Source organism: Leucoraja erinacea, chromosome 13, assembly GCF_028641065.1.
Source record: "Leucoraja erinacea ecotype New England chromosome 13, Leri_hhj_1, whole genome shotgun sequence".
Lineage (NCBI taxonomy): Eukaryota > Metazoa > Chordata > Chondrichthyes > Rajiformes > Rajidae > Leucoraja > Leucoraja erinaceus.
In genome coordinates this window covers 29355906-29378490 of record NC_073389.1, presented here as the reverse complement: position 1 = coordinate 29378490, position 22585 = coordinate 29355906, and the positions used below count along the sequence as shown (strand labels likewise).

The 22585-nt window shown below is 44.0% G+C and overlaps 1 protein-coding gene and 1 non-coding gene across 5 annotated transcripts in view; one reads left to right on the top strand and one right to left on the bottom strand.

The window, feature by feature from the left end:
* Positions 1-15588, bottom strand: part of ppef1 (protein phosphatase, EF-hand calcium binding domain 1) — a 56128-nt gene extending 40540 nt beyond the window's left edge. For 2 of the 4 annotated variants that reach the window (XM_055644753.1, XM_055644750.1), the window contains exons 1-2: positions 12701-15588; positions 4109-4277 (exon numbers count right to left, since the gene is read on the bottom strand). In XM_055644753.1, the coding sequence (XP_055500728.1) occupies positions 4109-4163 (55 nt within the window). In that variant the 5' untranslated portion in view covers positions 4164-4277; positions 12701-15588. Of the gene's footprint in view, positions 1-4108; positions 8091-8332; positions 11179-12700 lie in introns of those variants that run through there. The other 2 variants (XM_055644752.1, XM_055644751.1) reach the window with 2 other exon arrangements.
* A 3949-nt stretch (positions 15589-19537) lies between these two features.
* trnav-uac (transfer RNA valine (anticodon UAC)) lies at positions 19538-19610 on the top strand. The gene has a single exon. It is a non-coding gene; the product is annotated as a tRNA-Val (tRNA).
* Positions 19611-22585: the final 2975 nt, after the last annotated feature.

The window sequence follows — 22585 nt, the reverse complement described above, 5'->3', positions numbered from 1 at the left end:
CCTAGTGGTCAAAGCTGGAAATAGCCTAACCACAAAGCAGTGTCATAAAGTGCAAAGAATATTCTAGTCCGTGTTACAAGCCATGTCAGCACCACATCATCACATAAACTTCGTCACCCGCTTATACTCATGAGTCACTTACAATTAGTTTTCAGTCAATGGGAGAACTCCACATAAATCCCCAAATGATTGATTGAATCATTGAAAGATACAGCATGAGTGCCCACTGAGTTCACGACAACCATTGATCACCTATTCGCACTCGTTCTATGTCGTCCCATTTTTGCTTCCAGTCCCTAAACTCTGGTTTAACCAATTAACCTATAAACCCGGCTTTGGGATACGAGATTAAACTGGAGCACCCAGAGGAAACCAACACGGTCATAAGGAGTTTGTGCAAACTCCACACAGACAGCACCTGAGGTCAGGATCAAACCCGGCTCTCTGGTGGTGTAAGGCAGCAGCTCTCCCATCTGCGCCACTGTGTCTCAAAGTGTGACTGTCAATTCACAATTGAAACACATTGGACCACTGTCGAGAGGTTTACAGGGTCACAAGGTAATTCACGTGCTATTCTTCATCATTAACTATTACTTTTTGGAGTTACTTTATACAGTTTGATGGTATGTTATGAAGATAAACAACAAGTCTAAATGAAATTGGAATGGAATTGGATCACACCAGAGCACAAATCAGAGGATGCCATGGCACTCTCAACAGTTTCTATAATAAACAGAAGTATTGACAAATATACAACCAAAGGTTAACAAAAGAACAAAAGGGAGTTAGATTGTTCAACAGGACATCCAAGTGGATGTTATTTTTAACTGTATTTCATAGTTGGAGATATTGGTTTCTAACAAAGCACACTGTAATGATTGAAGAGCTATTGAAACCACTCGGGTGCTTCGGATGAGGAGGCTAATAACGCGCTCCTATAAAATATAAACAAGATGCTGCCCAAGCTGTTATCTTATGGATCCTGAGAACAAACTCCAGAACAGGTCGTCTGAATTGTGCACAGTTCAATAACCCACCCATTTAGCAGAGCTATGAAGCAAAGGGACAAGAAAACTGAAAAAGCAATATTGCCAAATTGTATGCATGGATACAATGCCAGTGTGTTTCAAGATTATTCTATTCCAGGAAGAGTAAGAGTATGGATAGTCTGGGATGGGGACATTATCCACAGTCTGTCATTGTGCTGTACATGAGAACGATTTCAGTTTGAGCGTTGAAACAGGTCTTTTCATTATCAAGAGTGTTCGGAGATTCGGGCCCGAGCACAGATACTCAACATCACACACTGATGAGATTACTGCTTTCAAACAAAATAAAAGTACAAAAGTTGGGATTTCGACTGTGCTCTTCAACAATGTCAGAGAGGGGTGAAAGTATTTAGTTTAAACTATGCCTGTATAAATACAGTGATGACGGCATCCAGCACCACGCCCCCCTCCCCCCCCCCCCACTTCCAATGTTAACAATGGAGTGCATGATAGATAGAATGATTCACGGGAGAAGACTTGAGTCAGAGACGGAAGAAATCACACAATATATATTTATTCGAAAAATTCCCATTGAAAAGGTACACAGCATGAGCACAGTTAACTCTTTAAATGCCATTGAAAGAGTACACGGCATGAGCTCTGTTAACTCTTTCAATGCCATTGAAGAAGTAATATGCACTTTAGTAAAGGAGAATTATGACTGAATAAAAAGCAAAAGACAATTGTATTGGACTGCAGTAAGCCCTGCACATAATTCACAACATTCATCCCTGTACAGTTACACTTTCATTACCTTCTTCTCATGCAACATCATGCAACACGCTCACTGGAATCGGAGAGGCAACTTTGCTCAGCACATTAGTTTAGATGTTGGGGGTCAACGCTATTGTTCATGACATGATTCATATTTTTCAATCCAATGCTCTCACCTTGTGGATCCCATTAGTCAGCTCACCTTCGTCTTAATCTTAGGCCTAGCCTACTATGAGGGACCTGGTTGCAATATGTGCTGCCCATCCTTGTCACTTCCTTTACGATTTATTTTCCCCGAGTTGCCGGCCAGGAAGGTTCATCGGTCGGCGGTACCTCGCCCGAGGGCTCAGCGGTGGATGGGACCGGGAATCTGCCCGAAGGCTCGTCGATGGCATAGCCGGGAGGGAGCTGGAGACGTCGGGTGCTAGGAGTGGGCCGGTAGGAGGGTGAACCGGGGTAATGCCTCCAGTGCCTTTAGGCCAGCTGCAGGAGGTGCCCCCGGAAATAAAGATAAGGATATTAGATGGGATAGTTACTCTTTTTTTTGCAGGGCAGGGGAGTTGAGAACGGGAGGGCATCCATTTATGGGGAGAGGGAAGAAAGTTAAAGGGGCAGATTTTTTACACAGAAGGTGGGGGATATCTGTAATGAGCTGCCAGAGGAGATGGTAGAGAGGAATACCATGACAACATTTGGACAGGTTCATGGATAGGAAACGTGCAGAGGCTACGAGCTGAATTCAGGCAGATGTGATTAGTGTAGATTGTAGTGGCCATTTGGCCTATTTTGCATGTCATTGTGGATGGCATGTTCCTTTAAATTTTAGCCAGCCCATTATAATGTGGGTGGGATTTTATGACGTGTCTTGGGGCGTGTTTATGCAGCTTAACTGCTTGCGTGTTAGTTTAGTTGGGGATTCGTTTTGGACAGGAGAGGGAGAAGGTTTATCCTTCGACCATGTCAAGCAGGTCAAGCATGTCAAGCCATGTTAAGCATGTCTAGCCTCATGTGAAGAAGGAGACACGAGGAGTTTTCTAGTATCTGAAGCAATGCGTTGGAGTTCGAAGAAGATTGCTGGAACAAGTCGGAAAACCTTGGATGTATCTTACTTTTATATCTACAATAAAGAAAATATTCATTAAAAGACTGTGTGCTGAAGCTTTATGAAAGTAGAAGCTCTGAAAGTCTCTGAGGCAGCTTGCATGCGTACCGAAGATATTCCCCTTATCCCCTCTCGCCCAATTAGTGGCTAGGGAGTTAATTTCCTGAAAGATCTGAAAAATCTGCCGCTACATTAAGTCGAAGGATACCTCCGGCAGGGGGTAATTGCCAGTCCCAGAGATTGGGACAGAAGAAGATAAGTAAAAGCGAACCTCCGACGGGGGTAAATACCAGTCCCTGAGATAGGGACAGAAGATCGAAGTGCGAAGGCTAAGACCTCGGAGAGGTGCGGCCAGAGCAGGACGAAGGCTAAGACCTCGGAAAGGCGCAGCCAAAGAAGATTGGTTCCAATCGTGGAACTGAAGAAGATCTCGGCCAGGAAGAGCCTTGAGGTCTATCAACAGCATCGGAACGCATCGGAAGACGTATCACTGGATTGTGAGTACGAATTGATTATTACCTTTTGAATTAAAATTACGGTTTTAATTGAAAGAATTCTGTAATAGAGCTCAACAATAGAGCTTGTATGCGTACCGAAGATATTCCCCTTATCCCCTCTCACCCAATTAGTGGCTAGGGAGTTAATTTCCTGAAAGATCTGAAAAATCTGCCGCTACATTAATAAACAGCACGGTTGGTATGTATGAGGTAGGCTGAAATGCCAAGGTTCTGTGCTATATGATTCCATAATTGATTCCAAGAAAAGAAAGAAAACAATGCTAACTTAACCATTCTCCTCATGTAATCTTTTCTATCTTTGTATCTCCCCTTAATTATCTTTTTATACATAGCATAAAAAAGCAACCAAATAGAAATACTTATGGAGACGCACTGTAAACAGTCTTCCAATTGATATAATTGGAGAGGAAAGATTTGGAGGGATAGGGCTGAATGCAGGCAAATGTGGGCAAACCTTGATGAGGCACCTAGGATGTTGGGCCAAATGGCCTGTTTCCGTGATGTATGACTTTACGACTCAATGACTCTGATTCCCAAAGTCTATTGCTCCTTCACTCTGGGCATCTGTGCTCAGTTTAGAACCATAACTCATCTTCCCTTGAATCTTACAGCCTTTTGTTTCTTAACTTGGGTATTTCTTTCCAGCACAGGTCAAATCCAACAGCACCGTAACTGATAAAGAATATGAAAACGCTCAAGTGCAAGGGGATTGCATTAGTACCTACCTTCGTCCAACTTTTGTGACTGCCTCTCTATAGCAGCAGATGAACTGCATCCCATTGCTGCAGCTTCATTAATCCACCTCACATTGGAATCTTCACACAGCTTGTCACGCCACAATCCTTTGGAAGATTCGCCTCAGAGGCATGTCTGCTCTCCAGAAACCCTCGCTAACTGTTCCAAACAAAAGGATGGAAGAGCAGTGATATCAGAGCAGACAATGACATGGGAGAGTGATTGCCGCGCAGATAACCGCGCAAAGATAAGGAAGGAACGTCACCTGAAAACCAATCCTGGCCACGGCCCTCACGACCAAATGAATAATTATACACTGACACCATTTGTAGTTTTATATTTCTGTACTGATTTGTAGAGGGAAGTTGTTAAATACACACAGCTAATACAGTAACATCTAAAGGTCTTCTTTAAACTGTTTAGGCTTTGTGTTAGAAGTGGGTGTGAGTAAGGACCAGAAATAAAGCATATTGCTGGAGGAGGCATAGGACTTGGCGGACATGCTAACCCAGTATTAGCTTTCTTGCGTCTGTGGCAGAAGCTGGGGACAAACTGATACCTGTAATCTAGGCTGACACTGCTTGTAATGCTGAAAGAACACAGTACTGTGGCAAGATGAGAAATTAAACAAGTGCTCCATAAGGTGGATGTGAAAGATGTCACAATCCTGTATTGAAGAAGAGCCGTTCGTAGCAGTGTCAACATTGCTGAAACAGATTGTCAGAACCTTATCACTTTGCGGCTGGTCAGAGCTTCTTGTATGCAAACTGACTATCAAGGAGAGGGGTTTACCAAAGACATTGTAAATAAGGATGCTGCGAGGAACTGAATGCCCTTTGGTTAGAAAGGGGTCAGATTGCATGGCAACCCTTGCACCAATTCCCTGTCTTGCATTTGTGGTTAATTTATGGTTGTATCTACTGTGGACCCTATGATCTTTATGAGGAGAAGAAATGTCATTGCATCCAGGTGCATATGCCAATAAACTCATCTGAATCTGTTCCTGAAGAAAGGCTAACAGTCTTAGCATGAGGGTAACCATTTTAGATAGGATGGATGTCACATTAATGAGGGATGTAAAGGCAGAGATTACTCAGGTGCTGGTCACTGTATTCCAATGCAAACCTGGGTTGGTAGCTGGAGCTCAGCTTCAAGCAGATCAATGTGGGTCCCTTGAAGACAGAAACAGGTGAATTTATTCTGGGGAACAAGGAAATGGCAGACTAGTTGAACAGGTACTTTGGTTCTGTCTTCACTAAGGAAGCCACAAACAATCTCCCAAATGTACTGGGGGACAGAGGACCTAGGGTGATGGAGGTACGAAAGGAAATTCACATTAGTCAGAAAATGGTGTTGGGTAGACTGATTGGACTGAAGGCTGACAAATCCCCAGGGCCTAATGGTCTGCATCCCAGGGTACTTAAGGAAGTGGCTCTAGAAATCGTGGATGCATTGGTGATAATTTTCCAATGTTCTATAGACTCAGGATCAAATCCTATGGATTGGAGGGTACCTAATGTTATCCCACTTTTTAAGAAAGGCGGGAGAGAGAAAACAGGGAATTATAGACCAGTTAGCCTGACATCGGTGGTGGGGAAGATGCTGGAGTCAATTATAAAAGATGAGATAGCCGAACATTTGGATAGCAGTAACAGGATCGGTCCAAGTCAGCATGGATTTACGATGGGGAAATCATGCTTGACTAATCTTCTGGAATTTTTTGAAGGTGTAACTAGGAAAATGGACAAGGGCGAGCCAGTGGATGTAGTGTACCTGGACTTTCAGAAAGCATATGATAAGGTCACACATAGGAGATTAGTGGGCAAAATTAGGGCACATGGTATTGGGGTAGAGTGCTGACATGGATAGAGAAGTGGTTGGCAGACTGGAAACAAAGAGTAGGGATTAACGGGTCCCTTTCAGAATGGCAGGCAGTGACTAGTGGGGTACCGCAAGGCTCAGTGCTGGGACCGCAGCTATTTACAATATACATCAATGATTTGGATGAAGGGATTCAAAGTAACATTAGCAAATTTGCAGATGACACAAAGCTGGGTGGCAGTGTTTAACAGTGAGGAGGATGCTATGAGAATGCAGGGTGACTTGGACAGGTTGGGGGAGTGCGCAGATGCATGGCAGATGAAGTTTAATGCAGATAAATATGAGGTTATCCACTTTGGTAGCAAAAACAGGATGGCAGATTACTATCTAAATGGCGTCAAGTTGGGAAAATGGGAAGTACAACGGGATCTGGGGGTCCTTGTACATCAGTCTATGAAAGTAAGCATGCAGGTACAGCAGGCAGTGAAGAAAGCAAATGGCATGTTGGCCTTTATAACAAGAGGAATCGAATATAGGAGCAAAGAGGTCCTTCTGCAGTTGTACAGAGCCCTAGTGAGTCCATACCTGGAATATTGTGTGCAGTTTTGGTCCCCTAATTTGAGGAAGGACATTGTTGCTATTGAGGGAGTGCAGCGTAGGTTTACAAAGTTAATTCCGGGGATGGCGGAACTGTCATATGCTGAGAGAATGAAGCAGCTGGGCTTGTATACTCTGGAGTTTGGAAGGACGAGAGGGGATCTCATTGAAACATATAAGATTGTTAAGGGCTTGGACACGCTAGAAGCAGTTCCTGATGTTAGGGGGAGTCCAGAACCAGGGGCCACAGTTTAAGAATAAGGAGTTAAGCCATTTAGAGCGGAGACGAGGAAACACTTTTTCTCACAGAGAGTGGTGAATCTGTGGAATTCTCTGCCTCAGAGGGCAGTGGAGGCAGGTTCTCTGGATGCTTTCAAGAGAGAGATAGATAGGGCTCTTAAAAATAGCCCTATCTAGTCAGAGGATATGGGGAGAAGGCAGGAACGGGGTACTGATTGGGGATGATCAGCCATGATCACATTGAATGGCGGTGCTGGCTCGACGGGCCGAATGGCCTATTCCTGCGTCCATTGTCTATTGATCACATTGAATGGCGGTGCTGGCTCAAAGGGCCTACTCCTGCATCTATTGTCTATGTATCTATGTACATCCCACCACCACGGCACCTGTCCAGAGCTGTTCAACAACTTGTGCCCTGACCTTTGTGCTTGTGGACTCCCATGCTGAGACTAATCCAACATGATTCACAGCAGCTGGAGTATGAAGCAGCTGAGCCCTCACCCAATGCTTCTCATAGTAATGTTCCAATTACTTTAAATCAGTTCAAGTGGGTCCAATTTAAAACAAAATTGAGAACTGGAACAGAGAAATGAAATGAGCTCCTATTGCTCAGCCCAAGCCTCTTCGTACAAATTATCCGCAAAAATATTCTTCCAGATTTTTAAGCCAGTGTGGCTAACAGTGTACACTTCTCTTACCTTATTTCATCCAATCAACCTCACTCTTCCTCTTTAAAAAAAGGTTTTGATGGAAGCCACAAATAAAAATAAACAAAAGTAATTCACAGGAAAGCAGCAAATAAAAATAATTCAAATCAAAGGAGGCAAAAGATCTTAACTTGAACTGGTTGATTGAGTGATGCGCTGTAACATAACCTTGCAGAAACAAGATATAAGCACTGTGCATACAGGGAAGGAAACCCCTCACCGTGTGCCTCAAAGCATTCTGCCTTTACAGCAAACAGGCCCTTTATTAAAGCACAAGTTTTGGTCGATCGAACCACTGCCCATCTTGGCAACTCAGATGGGGTTCATTTCTGCACAGAATTTTAGATTGCAAATGCTCACCTCTACACAAAACACATCCTCATTCATCACACATACATAATAATCACACACCTTAGATTCATCCCTAAATAAACAATGAGGCTTAAAGACGTCACAAGCGATGCTAAACAGGATTAGAAGTTGGTAAATGTATATGGTTAATATGTCATCAACTGGGCCGCAGGTGAGGTGAGGTTAGCTGCATTTGGTTTCAGCTGATAAATAGATCACTGAAAATATTATTTGACGAATTAAATCTTTGACTATTACCAATGAATATGAACAAGTAATGGAATTATATTATAAAACTATAAAATATATAATTCTAAAAAACATATCATGGATTTATAAAGTGCTTGATTCAGTAATCATGATTTTCACAATCTCAGGTCCTCCCTGAGAACAAAGAACTTTTTGAACAATGGTCCCGTTTGTGATGTGATAAACAGAGCTGACAACTCGCACTTAGCAAGCTCCCTCACACAATACATAATCTAATCATAATGTTACCTGCTCAGTCACCTTGGCTGTGTTGGAATATGCCGAGTGGATAAAGTAAATAACTTGACATAGCTAGTTGAGCCAATACAAGGTTGGCAGACGATGGGTTGAGTTAGCAAAAGGCTGAAGAACAGCTAGAGGGAGCAGGAGGTTAGTTGAAACTAAGATTGGTGTTTTACCATAATCTTAAAAAGAGAAGATTTGTCATTTCTCCCAAATAAAAGGATGATAGTGCTTCCCAAGGATTGTTCATTGCCACCAGCACAGTCTCTTCTTGGTGCACATATGTGTTGCCTGGTGTAATTACCTCACAATTCCTCAGACAGTGAGACTAGCTGACCCAAGGGGTCCGTGGATCAAAACCCGAGGACATTGTGTGGGTGGCCAGTACGTGATTGGGTAATGAGGCTTTAGGTTATCAGGTGAGTTACAGTACCTTGTAGAATTGGTGGATATTGTTTGTTGGTGAGTGTTATAAAAGCGGTAATTAACTTTGAGTTTGTTTCGTTTAGTGTAGAGATACAGTGTGGAAACAGGCCCTTCAGTCCACTCTCCACGCTGACCATCGATCACCATTCACACTATGTTATGCAATTCTCTCATCCATTCCAATACACACTGGGGGCAATTTACAGAGGCCAATTAACCTACAAACCCACACATCATAGGATGTGGGAGGAACCCGGAGCACCTAGAGGAAACCCATGTGGTCGCAGGGATAATGTGTAAATTCTACACAGACGGCACCTGAGATTAGGATCAAACTCTGGTTATCTCCGGTTTACTTCCTGTTCCTCGTGCTGGTGAGGGCAGGAACGGGGAGATAGGGGATCTGAAAGTATGGCTGAGGAGCTGGTGCAGGAGGCAGGGATTTAACTTATTAGATCACTGGGATCTGATTTGGGGTAAGGGTGAATTGTACAAAAGGGACAGGTTGCACCTTAACAGGCGGTGCTGGCTCAAAGGGCCAAATGGCCTCCTCCTATTTTCTATGTCTCTGTTTCTAGTTTAACTCGGGTCTCTGATGTTGTGAGGCTGCAAATCTAACAGCTGATGTGGTACGATACACTCTCTCCTAACATGGCCTGGGACAGAAGCTATGCCGTGGTGGCGCAGAAGGGAAGCTCCCAGCAAGCGTCATGCAAGAGTGGACCGTGCGGCTGATGAGAACAACCAGCGGCCGGCCGAGAGCAAGGCTGGACCCGGCGGGCAACGAGAACAAAAAACCGGCAGCTATCCAGAGCAAGGATGGACCCTGCGGCTGACGAGAATGTAGGCCTGGCAACCGCTGAGAATGAAGACCGGGCGGGCCGCCCACAGCCACGTGCAGCAGTAGGCCTGGTTCGCAACTGCGAACGGGTCGCAGATCACTGACTGCAGGGGGAAGCTCAGAAGCCATGAAGATGGCAGAGTTGAGGAGAGAGCCCACTGGCGCCTACGGATGTGAGGAATGGGCCGGTAGGAGAGGGACCAGGTATTGCCTCCAGCGCCTTCAAGGTCGGCTGCAGGAGGCAACCCCCGGACACAGGAAAGGCATATAAGGTCGCGGGCCTCCAGCAGCCTGGGGCTTATCTGGGTTTATATGGATCAGGAGTGCTCCAGTACTTCCAACATGTGGACCTGACTTTGGACTTTTTTCATTTTTGTTATAAACGGCGCCAAAATATGGTGACTGTGCATTTGTGGGTTGTGCAAAAGAGTTTCAGTGGTATGCATACGTGACTATAAAGAACCACTGAACCATTTCTAAATAAAATCCACTACTGATTCACTCGTGCTTTCAACAATAAAATTAAGAATGTTACATTAATCAAGTGATAATTAATAACATGAACAATTTCACATTGGTGCTAAGATGTTTTCCCTTTTTCTTATACTTGGCTTCCCCTTTACCATAGTTGACAGGGCTCTGAACTGCATCCCCTCAATTCCCACACCTGCTCTCACCCACATTTCCCTCAGCCGGAACAGTTATATGTTTCCCCAGCCCCTCACCTTCCACCACCTGTCTCCACATGTATCCCATGGATCATCCCCTGTCATTTCCACCACCAGATACATCTTTCATTCCTCTCGCCTTTAAGTGTTGTGAAGGGACCAGAGACCCTGGATTACTCTTCCACCGCCAGCAACATGTATTCCCATGCTCATAGCAACTTGCTATCCAACTGAAGCAGATGGAACTCTTGCCTCTTTACATCTTTCCATCCCACCGTGCAGGAAACTAATCCATTTTCCAGACAAAACTGTGATTCACGTGCTCCTTCGATCCCTGAGGCATACCACTCGTCACAAATCTCCATTCTGAAATATAGCCTCCCATCGCCTTTCTTTAAGCCAATTCTGCATCCAGTTTGCTAGCTCTCCCTGGATATCAATCACTAACTTTCCAGAGCAGCCTGCTATGTGGAACATTATCAAAGGCCTTGCTGATGTCCATGTGGACCACATAACCTTGCACTAGTCAACCTTTTTGGTTACCTCAAAAAACACAAACAAATTTGTAAGACACAATCTCCTTCGTACAAAACTATGTTAGTTTCTATATCATCCCCAGTCTATCTAAATGACATAAATATAAAATGTGTGCCTCTATTTAAGAGGCATCTCAAATACATCTGATCAGGCCCTAGGAGATTTATCTACCTTCATACGCCCAGTACCTCCTTGACCATAATACACTGCCCCCAAGACATCTTTGTTAACTGTCCCGAGTTTTCTTGCCTTCATGTTTTTCTACACAGTAAGAACGGGAGAAGTACTCATTGAGGACCTTGCCTATCTCCTGAGGATCCATGCAGAGATGACTGTTTTTGTCTCTTCTCATTCTAGTTACGATCTTTCCCTTAATGTGCATAAAATCTCTTTGGATTCTCTGTAATATTATCAGCCAGAGTTATCTCCTGCCCCCTTTTTGTCCCTCTGAAGTATGCTCCTTAGTCCTTAATATCTAAATGTCGTCAAGTTGGGAAAAGGGGAAGTACAACGGCATCTGGGGGTCCTTGTATATCAGTCTATGAAAGTAAGCATGCAGGTACAGCAGGCAGTGAAGAAAGCGAATAGCATGTTGGCCTTTATAACAAGAGGAATCGAATATAGGAGCAAAGAGGTCCTTCTGCAGTTGTACAGAGCCCTAGTGAGACCACACCTAGAGTATTATGTGCAGTTTTGGTCCCCTAATTTGAGGAAGGACATTCTTGCTATTGCGGGAGTGCAGCGTAGGTTTACATGGTTAATTCCCGGGATGGCGGGACTGTCATATGCTGAGAGAATGGAGCAGCTGGGCTTGTACACTCTGGAGTTTAGAAGGATGAGAGGGTATCTCATTGAAACATATAAGATTGTTAAGGGCTTGGACACACTAGAGGCAGGAAACATGTTCCAGATGTTGGGGGAGTCCAGTACCAGGGGCCACAGTTTAAGAATAAGGAGTAAGCCAATTAGAACGGAGACGAGGAAACACTTTTTTCTCACAGAGTGCGGTTAGTCTGTGGAATTCTCTGCCTCAGAGGGTGGTGGAGGCAGGTTCTCTGGATGCTTTCAAGGGAGAGCTAGATAGGGCTCTTAAAAATAGCGGTCAGGGGATATGGGGAGAAAGCAGGAACGGGATACTGATTGGGGATGATCAACCATGATCACATTGAATGGCAGTTCTGGCTCAAAGGGCCAAATGGCCTACTCCTGCACCTATTCTCTATTGTCCCTTAAAGTCCTCCAGGGATACACTTGCTCCCATACCTGGCCCATGTCTCTTTTCATCCTGACCAGAGCATCAATTTCTCTCGTCATCCAAGGTTCTTTACTCCCAGCTGCCTTGCCCTTCACTCTAACAGGAATATGCATGACTTCAACTTTCAACATCACTCTTTTAAAAGAATCCCATTTTCCAGATGTTCCCTTGCCTGCAAACAATCCACGCCAATCAACTTTAGCAACTCCTGTCTAATACCATCAAACTTGGCTTTGGCCTCCTTCAAACCATAACTTGTGGGTCTACCCTGTCCTCCCATAACTATTTTAAGGTTAATAGAACTGTGGTCACTGCTCACAAAATGCTCGCCCACAGTCACTTTAGTAATTTGCCCTTTCCAATTTCCTAAGACTAGGTCAATAGGCATTTATCTTGATATATGTTTCTTATCTTGAAACCTTATAGTAGAACATCTATTTCATCAAGTACAAATTGGTTTTGCAAAAGATATTGAAAGAGATCTCACAGGCACTGCAAATCAACTGTTTCAATTCCATCCTTTCCATATTAAGCAAATTTACCTCGCTTGCTGTGAGTTCATTCCCTTTCAAATTATGAACCTTGCCTCACAAAACACATTTTTGTAGCTGCAGATTCCACATATTGTAAACAATCACACACATTACCTGTCCAGACCAGGTCAGCAAGATCCGAATATCCTCCCTGTTGTCCATTGCAATCTGTTCCACTTCATTTCAAGCAGCTTTCAAGGCTTCTGCGGCTTCAGCCAGAACTAATATGTGTTATGATGATGTCACCTGGTCAGTTCCTCAGGCATCAGTTTCAAAGCACTTTAATCAACTGGAAAACAGAAACAGCTATGAACTAGGTGCTCTTATCCTCCATGCTCCATGTGATGCCTTACCGCCACCACAAAACACTGGCTTACTGCTGTGTGTGCAGCCTGCACTGATGAGCTCACTGTCTGATTTCAATATGCTGTGACGTGACCACTGTAAAGCAACCTGGGGGTGAAAACACATTGCTTGAAAGCCTTTGAATGGAATCCTATCTCCCTTTCTAATTAACCACATGAGTAGATCCATATTTTCCATGATTCCATCAACATGATTGCAGGTTATCATAACGTTGTCAGAAACACTGGGACTGACTGCTTTTTGCATCCCTCAAATCGTATTCAATTCAAATCTGGCATTTGTAAAATATTGAATAATGCGCAGGTTGTTGGAAGTTGTTGCATATTGGCTGCTGGGATCAAGAGTATCCCTGGAAAACTATAGGAGATTGAAGATCACACTTTAGGAGAGCAAAAAGGGGCATCAGATAGCTCAGAGAGTGTGGAAACAGGCTCTTCGGCCCAACTTGCCCACGTGACCAATATGCCCCATCTATACTAGACCCACCTGCCTTCTTTTGGTTCATATCCCTCTAAACCTACCCTATCCATGTAACTGTCTTAATGTTTCTTCAATGTTGTGATAGTACCTGCCTCAACTACCTCCTCTGGCAGCTTGTTTCACACACCCACCATCCTTTGTGTAAAAAAGTTACCCCTCAGGTTCCCATTAAATCTTTCTCCTCTCACCTAAAACCTATGTCCTCTGGTTCTCGATTCCCCTACTCTGGACAAAAGACGTTTACCTAATCTATTCCTCTCATGATTTTGTAAACCTCTATAAGATCACCCCTCATCCTTCTACACTCCAAGGAATAAAGCCCTAGCCTGCTCAACCTCTCCTTGCAGCTCAGTCCCTCGAGTCCCGGCAATATCCAGGTAAATCTTCTCTGAACCCTTTCGAATTTGACAACATCCTTCCTATAATACAGACCAAAACTATAAAACAATACTCTAAATGTGGCCTCACCTTCGTCTTAAATAACTGTAACATGACCTCCCAACTTCTATACTCAATACTCAATACAGAGTGTACAAGCCCAGCTGCTCCATTCTCTCAGCATATGACAGTCCCGCCATCCTGGGAATTAACCTTGTAAACCTATGATGCACTCCCTCAATAGCAAGAATGTCCTTCCTCAAATTAGGAGACCAAAACTGCACACAGTACTCCAGGTGTGGTCCCACTAGGGCTCTGTACAACTGCAGAAGGACCTCTTTGCTCCTATATTCGATTCCTCTTGTTATAAAGGCCAACATGTCATTCGCTTTCTTCACTGCCTGCTGTACCTGCATGCTTACTTTCATAGACTGATGTACAAGGACCCCCAGATGCCGTTGTACTTCTCCTTTTCCCAACTTGACGCCATTTAGATAGTAATCTGCCTTCCTGTTTTTGCTACCAAAGTGGATAACCTCACATTTATCCGCATTAAATTTGCCATGCATGTGTCCTCTCCCCCAACCTGTCCAAGTCACCCTGCATTCTCATAGCATCCTCCTCACAGTTCACACTGCCACTTTGTGTCATCTGCAAATTTGCTAATGTTACTTTGAATCCCTTCACCTAAATCATTGATGTATGATTTACGATGGGCTAATTCTCCTCATATGACTAACAAACTTATGGACTTCAATGTCCAGAGTAGTGCCACGGGGTAATTTATCATTATCTGAGGTAGCACACAAGGTCTCAGTTTAACATTTCACCTGAATGATGGCACCTCAACGAATTTGCCAGGTGTCAGCTGAGATTTTGCGGTTAATTCTTAACCCATCTGTGGAAACTCAAGTCAAAAATGTCCCAGGCCAAAAGGGCAAGAAATGAAACTGGTTTTAATACATGAAGTTTAGCCATATCCCCTGGTATGGCTCCTGCCTTGAAGAAAAAAATGTTTTTAGGTAAATTGGGCAAAACAACATTTTTAATTTACTGAGTTCACCAGCTGTGCTTAATTTTGAATAAAAAAAAGAAACACACTGAATGATAATTAATTAGTGGGATCACAAGAGTTGGAAAATGAAAGCCATATTGGGCACTGAAATTGTCATCTCCGGTTGCTGCTCAGAAACAACAAGGAAACAGGCAGTTCTATTATTGGGTCATCCATAATTCAAACCAGCCATCAAAGAGTTTTTTAGCCTTCAGCCTGAGCCTTCAGAAGATGAAAAATAAAAAGGAAAGCTTCATTAAAGGCCAACAAACATTAGAAGATGGTGGCTCACAAAGCAATGAAAGTGATATGATTAACATACTCTCCCCTATCTCATTGACAAAGGCCTATTCCACTTCACACAGCTGATGAAAATTCAGTATTACGGCAACAATGCAAGTTTTATAAAATGATACAGTATATTTCAAACACACAATTTCCAGCACTAGGTTTGTTCACAGATAGTACATTACAATGCGCAGCTGGAGAACAAGCTATTTGATATGCCGCTCTTTACTTGTTTTAAAAAGCAAATTTAACCTTACCTGTATTCATCTGTGCAAGAGAAAATGAAAGAGACTACTTTAACTGCACCATTTGGTTGGGGCGATGTCTTTAACATTGGTGAAACCAAGTAAATGTTTCAGTGAGTCCAGTTACAGCATTTTCTTTACATCTGCAAAACCGAGCATTTAGATAAAGTCACAGCGGCATACATTGTGGAAACAGGCCTTTCGGCCCAACTTGCTCAGGCCGACCAACATGCCTCATCTGCACTGGTCCCACCTGCCTGCGTTTGGCCCATATCACTCTAAACCTATCCTATCTATGTAACCGTCCAAATGTTTTTTAAAATGTTGTGAGCCTCAACTACTTCTTCTGGCAGCTCATTCCATACACCAACCACAAGTTGTGTAAAACAGTTGCACCTCAGGCTCCTATTAACTCTTCCCCTCCTCACTCTTAACTTATGTCCTCTGCTTTGCGATTCCCCTAAAAGACTGCAAAGACAGAAAGTTTCACCCAGAGTTGTGAATCTGTGGAATTCTCTGCCACAGAAGGCAGTGGAGGCCAATTCACTGAATGTTTTCAAGAGAATTAGATTTAGCTCTTAGGGCTAAAGGAATAAAGGGATATGGGGAAAAAGCAGGAAAGGGGTAGATTTTGGATGATCAGCCATGTTCATATCGAATGGCGGTGCTGGCTCAAAGGGCCTAAAGGCCTACTCCAGCGCCTAGCTTCTATGACAGGGTAAAAGACTGTGCATTTACCCTGTCTATTAATCTCATTATCTTATATGCCTCCATAAGATCACCCCCCATCATCCTGTGCTCCAAGGAATAAAGTCCTAGACTACTCAATATCTCCTTATAGCTCAGGCCCTCGAGTCCTGGCAACACCCTCATGCTTTTTTCGCACCTAAGCAACATCTATATAATTAAAAGTCACATCTTGACCACATCCTGTCTGCGCTGTATATTGATTTTAGAAAAAACGAGGATCTGTATCTGTGATTTTTGGCCTTCTTACTCACACAGTCCTCCTCTGCTGAGTCAGCCCCGAGGATTTTTCCCATCGATGAAAAATAAAAAAGTTATGAGTGTTTAAAAAACCTTGAGATCAGCTGATTGGTCCTCTCACCTGTCAATCACCGGGATGAAGGTAACATCCCTTCCGGTGGGGGCAGGGCTACAAAATCCCGGATGCCTGGACGTGAGTCAGTCACTCTGCAAGATCGCGAGGGAGAGGCCACGACTGTCATTCTAAGCTGTGAATCAACTGAACTATGAGTCTGCAATGTACTTGCAATAAATGATTTGTGAGCCCTTAATGACAATGCCATGAGTTGTTTGGCCTGCTGCCCTGCCTGTGCTTGAAAGTGCAATGCTTCATTGGAAATGAAATTAAATGACAATGCCATAAGTTGTTTGGCCTGCTGCCCTGCCTGTGCTTGAAAGTGCAATGCTTAATTGGAAATTAAATGAAATTAAATGACAATACCATAAGTTGTTTGGACTGCTGCTCTACCTGTGTTTGAAACTGCAATGCTTTAATAGGTCCGACTGTGTTTGGAAGGAATAAATGCTTTATTAGGTCCAACTGTGTTTGGAAGGAATAAATGCTTTATTAGGTCCGACTGTGTAGGAAGGCATAAATACTTTATTCGGTCCGACTGTGTTTGGAAGGAATAAATGCTTTATTAGGTCCAACTGTGTTTGGTAGGAATAAATGCTTTATTTGGTCTGACTGTGTTTGGATGGAATAAATGCTTTATTAGGTCCGGATGGCTGTGATTGGAAACTAAATATTCCAGGATTTTGTTGCTTCAGGTGTGATAGAATTGGAGGGGCAAGAGGTGGAGGTGTTGCATTGCTTGTCAGGGAAGATATTACAGCAGTGCTTTGGCAGGATAGATTGGAGGGCTTGTCTAGGGAGGCTATTTGGGTGGAACTGAGAAACGGGAAAGGTGTAGCAACAATTATAGGCGTGTACTATAGACTGCCTAACGGGGAGCGAGAATTGGAAGAGCAAATATTAGTAGTAAACACAAGGTAGTGATTGTGGGAGATTTCAATTTTCCACACATAGACTGGGAAACACATTCTGTAAAAGGTCTGGATGGTTTGGAGTTTGTAAAATGTGTGCAAGATGTTTGTAGTTTTTTGCAACAATACATAGAGGTACCTACTAGAGAAGGGGAAGTGCTGGACCTCCTGTTAGGAAATGAGACAGGTCAGATGGCGGAGGTATGTGTTGGGGAGCACTTCGGGTCCAGTGATCACAATACCATTAGTTTCAATATAATTATGCAGAAGGTCAGAACTGGACCAAGGGTTGAGATTGGAGAAAGGCTAACTTTGAGGAGATGCGAAATGATTCAAAAGGAGTGAATTGGGACATTTTGTTTTATGGGAAGGATGTAGTAGAGAAATGGAGGACATTTAAAGGTGAAATTTTAAGAGTACAGAATCTTTACGTCCCTGTTCGGTTGAAAGGAAAGAGTAATAATTGGAAAGAGCCATGATTTTCAAGGGAAATTGGACACGGTTCGGAAAAAGAGAGAGATCTACAATAATTATAGGCAGCATGGAGTAAATGAGGTACTTGAGGAGTATAAAGAATGTAAAAAGAATCTTAAGAAAGAAATTAGAAAAGCTAAAAGAAGATATGAGGTTGCTTTGGCAAGTAAGGTGAAAGTAAATCCAAAGGGTTTCTACAGCTATATTAATAGCAAAAGGATAACGAGGGATAAAATTGGTCCATTAGAGAGTCAGAGTGGACAGCTATCTGCAGAGCCAAAAGAGATGGGGGAGATATTGAACAATTTATTTTCTTCGGTATTCACCAGGGAGAAGGATATTGAATTATGTGAGGTAAGGGAAACAAGTAGAGTAGCTATGGAAACTAGGAGGATCAAAGAAGAGGAAGTACTGACACTTTTGAAACATTTAAAAGTGGATAAGTCTCCAGGTCCTAACAGGATATTCCCTAGGACATTGAGGGAAGTTAGTGTAGAAATAGCAGGGGCTATGACAGAAATATTTCAAATGTCATTAGAAACGGGAATGGTGCCGGAGGATTGGCATACTGCGCATGTTGTTCCATTGTTTAAAAAGGGTTCTAAGAGTAAACCTAGCAATTATAGACCTGTTAGTTTACTGTCATATATATGGTGTGTGAATCAGTGTGTGTGAGTGTGTGTGAGTGCGAGTGTGTGCGTATGTGTGAGTGTATGTATGTGTGTGTGTATGTGTGTGTGAATGTATGTGTGTGTATGTATGTGTGTGAGTGTATGTGTGTGTGAATGTATGTGTGTGTGTCTGTTTGAGTGTGTGTGTGTGTGTGTGTATATATGTGTGTGAGTCTGTGTGTGTGCGTGTGTGAGTCTGTATGTGTGAGTGTACGTGTGTGTAAGTGTGTGTGTGTGTGTGAGTGTGTCTGTCTGTCTGTGTGAGTGTATCGCCGCGCAGCATCTGTGGAGAAAAAGGAGCAGGTGACGTTCCTGGTCGAGACCCTTCTTGGGTTTGCAGTCTGAAGAAGGGTCTCGACCAAAACTACACCTATTCCTTTTTCTTCACAGATGCTGCCTGACCCACTGAGTAGCTCCAGCATTTTATGTCAATCTTCGGTATGTACCAACCTCTTTGGTATGTACCAGCATCTGGAGTTCCAATTGCTTGACAGTCTTTGGCCTGCTCCTCCTCTCTTCCAGCTCCCTCCCACCCCACCACCCACAATCAGCCTGAAGACAGGTCCCGTCCCGAAAGGTCACCGATCCGTGTCCTCCAGAGATGCTGCTTGACCCACTGAGTTACTCCAGCATTTTTTGTGTCTATCCACATGTAACAATTGTTTGCTGTTTCTGCATTTTATCCTTCCCCTGTCCTGGACCGTCGCGGGTGGGCGACAGAGCTCCATGATCTCTGTTAACGACTATGTCCCGCCTCCCGGCCAGTCAGTCAGAGCTTTTGCTGCTCCTCCTACCTGGCCGTGAGTGGGCGTCTCTGCCCCTCGCAGTGGCGACCAAAGATCTTTGGTGGCGACTATGTCGGCCTGGGGGCTGCAGCGGGGACCGCCGTGGAGGAGTCACAGCGCTGCGCCAACTGATCTGTACCTAAAACATGGATGGAAGAGAAGATATGAGGAGCGCTGGCGCTCATTTTCTTCCGTGTGGTTTCATAGTGTAGTGGTTATCACGTCTGCTTTACACGCAGAAGGTCCTGGGTTCGAGCCCCAGTGGAACCAAGTGTTCGTTTTTATTATTATTCATTATTTTGTAATTTAAAGTTTCTACACAATGTTTTAATTGTTTTTTAAAAATATATGAAAACTGAATTACTTTATCAAATCATTCTGCATGTGCATGAGCTAAAGTAAAATCAAGAAGTGAATTATTGCAGACAGAAATAACTGGTTTCCAAAAGAAGAGTGCTGAAGTAGCTCAATAGGTCAGGCAGCATCAAAGATTATAGAGGAGCTCCTCTATAATCTTTGGGCAGCATCAGGAGAGAAGGAATGGGTGACGTTACGGGTCAAGACCCTTCTTCAGACTAGTCAGGGGAAAGAGAAACGAGATATTGGGTGATTTCACGAAAGGTCACTGGAGCATAGATCCTCACCCACGTGACCACAAAATCCAACTGGGGTACAAACGTCACTTCCAGTACATGTTAGTGATGCTGAAAACGCGAACTTTCAAACCTGTTAAAAACCGCGAAAACGGCCCGTTTTTGAGCTGTAAATAACTGTGCCAGTTGGGTGACCGCGAGACACATCTATCTTACTTAGAGTCCAGAAGATAAAGAAAAACGAAGGTAAAGACAAGAGAGCGCTGAAGGGAAAATAACAGCGGACGTTGTTGGCCGTGCAGCATATAAATCAATAATGCCTTACTTTTCATGAAAACGCGATATCGGGCACGGCCAACAACTTCCGCTTATTTCCCTTCAGCGTTTTTACCTTCGCTCACTGCATTTCTCAAAAACGGGCCGTTTTCGCGGTTTTCAGCATCACTAACATGTACTGGAAGTGACGTTTGTACCCGTTGGATTTTGCGGTCACGTGGTCCAGTGATCTAGTGACCTTCTATGATCCATGACCTTCGTGAAATTACCCTATAGACGGAGGCTAGGGCTACACGTGTGTGTGGGGGGAATTCAAGGGTATTGCAAGGGGTCATCAAAACATCAATAAACGGGCCGTGTGCGCGGTTTTCATGTCTGGATTTTGCGGTCACGTGGTCCAGTGATCTAGTGACCTTACTTTTGTTATTTGTGCAAAAAAGACAAACAACCAAACAAAACTATAAACACAATCATAACACACATATTCTTTTACATAATAAATAATGGAAGGAAAAACGTTCAGTAGAGTTAGTCCCTGGTGAGATAGGCGTTTACAGTCCGAATGGCCTCTGGGAAGAAACTCCTTCTCAACCTCTCCGTTCTCACCGCATGGCAACGGAGGCGTTTGCCTGACCGTAGCAGCTGGAACAGTCCGTTGCAGGGTTGGAAGGGGTCTCTCATAATATTGTTGGCTCTGGAGTTGCACCTCCTGATGTATAGTTCCTGCAGTGGGGCAAGTGAAGTTCCCATAGTGCGTTCGGCCAAACGCACTACTCTCTGCAGAGCCTTCTTGTCCTTGGCAGAGCAATTCCCAAACCAGATGGTAATGTTCCCGGACAAGATGCTTTCCACCGCCGCTGCGTAGAAGCACTGGAGGATCCTCGGAGACACTCTGAATTTCCTCAATTGCCTGAGGTGGTAAAGGCGCTGCCTTGCCTTACTCACGAGTGCTGAGGCGTGTGATGCCCATGTCATATCCTCGGAGATGTGGACTCCCAGATATTTAAAACAGTTCACCCTATCCACAGGATCCCCATTTATCCTCAATGGAGTGTACGTCCTCGGATGATGTGCCCTCCTAAAGTCCATGATCAGCTCCTTCATTTTTTTGATGTTCAAGAGGAGGCTGTTATCCTGGCACCAGAGTGCTAGACCAGCCACCTCCTCCCGGTAGGCCTTCTTGTCGTTGTCTGAGATCAGGCCCACCACCACAGTGTCATCAGCAGACATTGAAACAGGAGATGTGGAGTCAGTATGGATAGAACTAAGGAATTGTAAGGGTGAAAAGACCTTAATGGGACATCTACAGACCCCCAAACAGTAGTCTGGATATAGGGTGCAAGTTGAATCGGGAGTTAAAATTGGCATGTAGTAAAGGTAATGCTACAATTGTTATGGGAGATTTCAACATGCAGGTAGTCTGGGAAAATCAGGTTGGTACGGGACCCAAAGAAAGGGAGTTTGTGGAGTGCCTCCATGATGGATTCTGAAGCAGCTTGTATTGGAGCCTACCAGGGAGAAGGCAAATCTGTATTTAGTGTTATGTAATGAACTAGATTTGATAAATGAATTTGAGATTAAGGAGCCATTAGGAGGTAGTGACCATAATATGGTCAAGTTTAATCTACAATTGGAGAAGGGCAAATCGGAGGTGTCAGTGTTACAGTTGAATAAAGGGGACTATGGAGTCATGAGGTAGGAGCAGGCCAAAGTTGACTGGAAAGATACCCTATGGTACAGGTACTTTGGATCTGTCTTCACTAAGGAGGACACAACAATCTTCCTGATGTACTAGTGGCCAGAGGATCTGGGGTGACGGAGGAACTGAAGGAAATCCACATTAGGCAGGAAATGGTGTTGGGTAGACTGATGGGACTAAAGGCTGATAAATCCCCAGGGCCTGATGGTCTGCATCCTAGGGTACATCAGAGGTTCAAAGGTTATTTATTTGTCATATACACCAATTGGTGTAGTGAAATGTGGATTGCCATTGCAGCACATTAAAAAGAAAACAACATAAAAGTAATAAAGAAATTTAAACATAAAAACTTCCCCCCATAATGGTTCCCACTGAGGAAAGGCATAAAGTCCAGTCCCCATCCCATATCCACCCATAGTTGGGCATATTGAGGCCTTCGATGTTCCAGGCCCTTCTCGCCGGGTGATGGTGCTGCGGTGTCGGGAGAATCCTCTCAGCGGCTTGGGATACCTAGAACGGCCGCTTCCTTACTCGAGACCGCGACTTCCGAAGCTCATGCCGCGCTGGATGGAGCTCCACCACTGGTGATCTTGGTGAGAAATCCCAGGCTCCCGATCGGCGGTCCCAGCATCGATGATGGAGGCTTCTGAGCTGGAAGATAACAGGGGAGCCATCTC